The sequence below is a fragment of the Corvus hawaiiensis genome, chromosome Z (genome assembly GCF_020740725.1).
Source record: "Corvus hawaiiensis isolate bCorHaw1 chromosome Z, bCorHaw1.pri.cur, whole genome shotgun sequence".
Classification (NCBI taxonomy): domain Eukaryota; kingdom Metazoa; phylum Chordata; class Aves; order Passeriformes; family Corvidae; genus Corvus; species Corvus hawaiiensis.
Window position 1 is genome coordinate 70,050,109 of NC_063255.1, and position 6,505 is coordinate 70,056,613.

At 40.2% G+C, this 6,505-nt stretch overlaps 1 protein-coding gene across 1 annotated transcript in view; it reads left to right on the top strand.

Moving 5' to 3' along the window:
- The window catches only part of MCC (MCC regulator of WNT signaling pathway), a 187,522-nt gene extending 182,566 nt beyond the window's left edge, over positions 1-4,956 (top strand). The window contains 2 exon segments of the mRNA XM_048292897.1: positions 1,443-1,565; positions 2,606-4,956. Of these exon segments, the coding sequence (XP_048148854.1) occupies positions 1,443-1,565; positions 2,606-2,786 (304 nt within the window). The 3' untranslated portion in view covers positions 2,787-4,956.
- Positions 4,957-6,505: the final 1,549 nt, after the last annotated feature.

Consider the following 6,505-nt stretch of genomic DNA (forward strand, 5'->3'; position numbering starts at 1 on the left):
CTTTTTCTTCCCGTTTTCACTGCAGAACACAGATTTTGGCTGTAGACTGTGCTGAGCCTTTCCGACGGCTGAGATAGGCTATAAAAATTAAGATTTACATTTGGGGTGGATGGCAGTGAACTTTTAACTGAGAGGAGAAGGATTGTGTTACTTGAAAGCAGAGAGCATGTTCCTTCGATGAAAGGACATACAAAGAATACCGATGATCCTTCATCAACAAGGGCCCTCTTATGTCCTTTTTAATGTGGCTGGTAAACCAACGCCTGAGTGTGTTGGGATAGACTGCTAACTTGGAATATTTCCCTGGCTGACTTTGTGAAAGCCCTTCCGTTGCTGCTGGAGCCAGCGCTGTCCTTCTCTCCGGTGATAAAAGCCTGCCGTACCCAGGTCTTCCTGGGAACTGCAGGCTGCTGAGCTGGGATTTCAGGAGGATCTGTGTGGTCTCTGCAGAGCTGGGGAAGCTTTCGCAAACTTCAGGGTATTCATTCCCGTTGGGCTTATACGGGAGCTGGCAGTCGTCTCATTATTGAGATGAAAACAACTGTACTCATGTAGTAGCACTGCAACGAAGCAGGAGGGAGAGCTGGATCACTGCAAAGTGGTTGTACGCAGCAAAGCACAGACTCCATGTAAACACACAAAGTTCCCAAGTGTAAGGTTTGATGCTGCAAAATCTATGTTCCAGTTGAGCCCAGCCCCACGTCATTCTTAAAACACTTTTTTTTTTTTCTTTCCCCCCCCTTCTTCCAAATCTTACTTTTTTTTTTTCTCTGGGCTATCTATGCTGAGAGTTTGGGTCACAGAGAAAAGCTCCTGGAACGGTCCCGTGTGTGTAGGAGTGGGCTGAGCAGGCAGCAGGCATCAGCCATCAGCTCTGCAACAGGGAGCTCCACAGGAAGAAGCACCTGCCCTATGCCACATGCTTACCTGGGAAATGCTTTTTAAACCCAGCTTAATCCCCAAGCTGTAATGCTTGCTCCTGCCCAGAATTTCTGTCTTGTTCACTTTTTCTTTCTCTCATAGACATACTTGTAATATGAAAATATTATAAGGTACCTTACTTCCATTTTGTCACACTTCATGTAATTAGCTTTTGGTGCAGAGTTGATAAGTAAGTACTGATAACTATATTAGCATTTTGTGTATCTTTGTGCTTATTTCTTAGTGTGATTCAATGCATTACAAGACCATGATCTGCCAGAGAAGTTTGTTTACTCTTTTATCTGCTCTGTCTCCGATCTTGAATTCTAAAACGGTGAATGTTACAAATACCAATTGGAAAAGTTTAATGTTAAGAACTACCTCCTGTATTATCCTAGTAGTAGTATGGAAAATATTTTCAGCATGTCAACCCAGCACAAGACAACTACTGATGCACTTCCAAGCTGAAAGGTTATTTCTGTTTTGAAAATAGTTTTCTACCTCTTTTTCTCCTGATCCAGGGAGAAGAAACTGAAAGCAAGAGTGCAGGAGTTAGTAAGTGCTTTGGAGAGACTCACAAAGAGCAGTGAAATCAGACATCAGCAGTCTGCAGAATTTGTTAATGACCTTAAAAGGGCAAACAGGTAAAGGATCTACCAGCAGATGGATGCACCACTGATTTTTTCTTTGCTGTGTTCTTGCAAAGCATTGTAATAGTCCCCTTCGCTTAATGAGAAGTTTCTGGATCCTCACGTTCCATCCATATGTTGACACTCTAGGGTTATCGTTAAGAGATGGGAGAGGCATAAACCTCCCATGTAGGCCACTGGCAACTACATAGTTTCAAACAGAAAGCAGGGAAATAGGTTAATCTTAAGGGAGTTACTACTAGTGATTGCACAATTTAAAAAGGAAACAAAAGAAAATATTTATGAATCTGTTACTCTGTTTGAAACTGCTCCCTTTTCTTTGGCTTCAGCCTCTTCATTAATAACCTGTCTTGGATAATCACACCTAAGTTCTGTTGCTCACTCAGGGCATTTTACTTGCACTGTGTTTGGATGGCCTAGGACCATGGTGCAAGGCAGCTGCCTTTTGTGCAAGCAGCCTGTCATTCACAATGTAGTTTTCCTTAAAGTATATTTGAAAGCCTTTGTGGTGAGAAGCAGCACCCTTCTCGAGCTTTCCAACACAGTCAAGGCAGAGGCACAGAAGCTACTCAGCAGCTAGCAAATTAGCACAAGATGCCATCCTCCAAATGTAAATCTGTATTTTTAAAGTAAAAAATGCAAAATCAGTCCTGGGTTTTCTAAGCCGATTCTGGCCATGCAATGTTTTTATAAATCATGTTTAATGTTGTGGTATCTTGACTCACAAACAGTGCTATGAGAGGTCATCAACAGCAACCTCCATTTGCCTCTTTGAACCATGTTTTGTTTTCTTTACCAGTTTATTGGTAAAGGTGTGTACTTTCCCCAGGAAAGACACGGACATTAGCATTCATCTGGGTTTGGATCAAAAGGTTTGGATCTAATCCATTTTAAAGCACTGGTAAATTTTGGGAAGGTGATCAGTACCCAACCTTTGGAGTTCCTTGAAGGTGGGGCTTTGGGGTAGATTTTTTGTAGCACTTGCTCTGAACAAGCCAGTTTGAATTACCTTGTATGCCTTGTGTTTTTAACAGCAACTTGGTAGCAGCTTATGAAAAAGCAAAGAAAAAGCATCAAAATAAGCTGAAGAAACTGGAATCACAAATGATGGCCATGGTGGAGAGACATGAAACCCAAGTAAGAATGCTCAAACAAAGAATAGCTTTACTGGAAGAAGAGAACTCCAGACCACACACCAATGAAACTTCACTTTAAATGCATCTCTTTAAAGGATGTTTAGTGCCATTACAACTTACTTTCTTTTGGAGGTTGACTTTTAGGTAGCTTCAAATGCTAAAAGCTCTGATTGTCAATGTTGACAAAACTTAAAAGCACCTGCTCTGGGATCCCAGAGAGGTGTCATGGGGATAATAAAAGTATTAACCTTAAGGACTGTTTCATAATGTAAAATGGCAGTGCCTGAATCATGCTACAATTGTCTACATTGTGTTGTTATGTCTGTATTCATACAGCTTCTCGTCCATTTTATCGATGTCCTGTGAGTGACAGTGTCACATAGCAGAACAATTCATGTTAAAGGTTTTCATTTGGGTAGTTTGGAGATCATATGAGAGTTTTCCCAGTCCTGGAGCTCCCTCTGCTCACAAGTCCATACTGTAGCCTCAAGACTTGCTGTTGTGGTTATACCACCAAACAGGCAGCTGCACAGTGGGGAGATGACAGGCTGGCTGGCTTTTTTTTTTGCACCCTGCTTGCAGTTCTGCTGCTCACAGTGCAGATCAGGTAGGAGAACTCCTGTTGATTTGGGAAAAAACCAAGAAAGTGTAGTTGCATCTCTGAAAATTATGATAAAGGTGTATCTCTTACAGTGTGTAAGAGGGCCAAAGGCTGTGGGTTTCACCATGCCACACAGCCTGTGCCAAGAATGGGTAAGAAATTACAGGAGACCTCTTGGTACTTACATTGCATGGTGTTTGCAACTACTTAGTAAAAAAATTTGGTTTTTCTTGCTATATACACTATATCCAAGATTTTCCTTAAGAAGCTGGGCCATTTTCGTCATGTGTATTGTGCTTATTACAGCTTACTGTGATCAAGAGGTAGAATGTCTTCTTTTGATACTTTTTTTTTTGACCAAAAAAGGTACTTATAAAGAATGTACCTGTTTAATATTGAATACACAGGCACAAAACTAGAAATGTGTAGATGTATGGATATCCAGCCACAAACAGAATGTGAATGGTGAAGTCTTACAGCTTCTTAGGTTAGTTTTTGTTACTGCTAACATTCTCATGTTAAAATCACATATTACTGTATTATCAAACTGACTGAAGTGCAAATTTTGGCTTGTTAGGTTAATGAACATTAAGCAACTTATGGGGATCAGGTTGATTTCTGTAGGGGTCCAAATACAGGAGTCTGCCATAGCACCTGTTATATTCAGAATTTGCTTATTTTTGACAGAGTATGTAAAACAGCTTTATGTGTGTTTTAAAAAGCCAAGGTAGAGTTCCCTCACTGTGTTAGCCTGCTGCTGTGTTATGCCTCTGCTTTGCATTTTCCAGGCTGATTTCCAGTGAATCTGATTTCAGGAGATGTTTATCCTTTTTGCTTTACACATTGAGAGTTGCACCTCAAGTTTTTTACTAGCGTATTTAGAGTTATGATAACTTCTCTCATTTATTCCTCCCATTACTAGTACTAAGGAAATACTTTTAGAGGACTTTTTTTTGCCCACTGTTGGGTTAGGTCAAGCAGACAACACAGTTGTGGGAATTTGTGTTCAGAATATGGCACTGTTATTAAGTCTTGGTTACGTCTGGAACTGTAGCAGGTTGATTTTCCCATCTCTTACTAGTGTAGCTGCTGTTGTCTTCTATCCTTAGTCATTCCTACTTCTCTGGAGTCTGATACATCATCCACAAAGCCAGCATCACATGTGATTGATTGCAACAACAAATTAAAACAATGCTGATTTCAAAATTTTTAGGTAGTGATGTTCTGGTTTTGATCAGTCCTCTTTCTCAAAATAATTGCACTTCTTAATTTATAATGTGAATAGAAATTTTTGCAAATGAGTCTCTTGAGGGAGGAGGCACATTGATTTCTTCTGTCTTTATGGTTCTGCTTAGCATCTCTTTATGATGTTTCACTTTTTTGGCCCAATTTTCTGACCCCCAGGAGGATGGTGGTTTGCCATCAGCTTCGGTGGTAGCTGAGCACACTTGTTCTGAAGAAACACAAAGAAAAGTGTCCACCTTGTGCTGTGGCAAAAATGCAGTTACACTTTTGTCTTGGGCATCTGCAGCACCCATGTCACATGAGGTCACCTCAAATTCCATGTGAAATACCTTTCACTGAAGAGGACCAGAAACCACTACTGCACTGGGCTGCCTCTTAGGCTTTTTTTTTTCTCCCCCTATCTAGAATAATAGAATCACAGAATGGTTTGGCTTGGAAGGGACCTTAAAAAGCATCTTGTTACAACCCTCTTCTCTGGGCAGGGACATCATTCACTGGATGAGGTTGCTCCAAGCCCTATCCAACCTGGACTTGAACACTTTCAGGGATGGGGCAGCCACAACTTTTCTGGGTAACCTGTGCCAGTGCCTCAGCACCCTCACAGTAAAGGGTTTCTTCCATAAAAAAAATCAGATGCTCTTACACAGAGGCATAAAAAGCTGCATCCTCAGTGCCTTTTTCCAGGCCCAACAATTTGCTGATTCTGTTTCACTATATGTAGCATGTATCTTCCCTGCCAACTATGTTCTAGAAGTTCTTCAGAATAAATTACAAATCATGAGTAAATGTAAACCACTCCCATTTTTTTCCCTAAAAGGGTTGTAGATGAAAAAGCAGCACTGGTACCATCCAGGCTCAGCAGTAGCCATATTTTGCCAGACCACCAGTTCAGTTATTTGCCTCAGCAAGCAGCTATTGCATCATTGGTTGGCATATTGGAAAAGATCAACAGGGAAGTGGTCACAGGTTTAATGTTATTGTGAAAACTGTTCAAAAGTGATAACCAGCTGCAGCTCCAGTGTACCCCATTAAAATGGCACCAACCCTCAGAAAAAATGCCAAAAAAACCCAAACTCCTTTCATGCAACTCTGAAGTAGCAGCACACCAGAAACCTGAGTGTTTATCAGTTACAACAGTTACAGCAACTTAAGTCTCTTAACACTTGTTGCAGAAATAATAAATTTGCAAAGCAGGAAAGAGGTGGTTCTTGCCAACCTAACTCCATTCATGAATTAATGATTGGACTTTTTAAAATTTTCTTAAGTCACCAGAGTGCATGAAACTTTGTATTTCACAGAGTGCTCAGAAAAAACATTTGCTTTTTTTCTAATTCTGTGACATTTAAATCTTCACCAGCTTGAATGTACTGTTAGCTATTGCAAAGCACATGTGACTAAGTTTGCATTCATGTCACGTTCTACTGGTTTTATTAGAATTTTCTCCTCTTTTAATACTACACCATGAATTGTAACTTTAGAAACTTTTCACCTTACTGAATTAGCTTTAAATGTTTGCTATCTTTTAGTTTCCTAGCAGCTGTAAAATAGCTATTTTGTGTTCATTTGATATAGAATTGTAAAAACTGCATTTATTTATACAGAGGCATTTATAATACTTATTTTACAAATGTTCTTATATTCTGAATAAATTTCTAATGCTGTTGCTTTGCCTTGGGAGTTGTTTCACCATGGCTTGTCACCTTACCGTTGAATGGGACAACCTTGGCACAAAGGTATCTCATTTCCAAGAAAAGTTACTGAGGGAGATAGTTTGACATTGTCAGGAAAGTTCACATGGTAGAGCCATGAAAAGTTAAGAACTCAGATCCAGCCACAGGTTTTAGCTGGGCTCAAGAACATCAGTACTTCTTCCCACAAACCCTCTACAGCTTCAATGAACACTTTATAGAAATGGAAGGGCACATGTGAAACTGTTTTCACACATCCAGTTC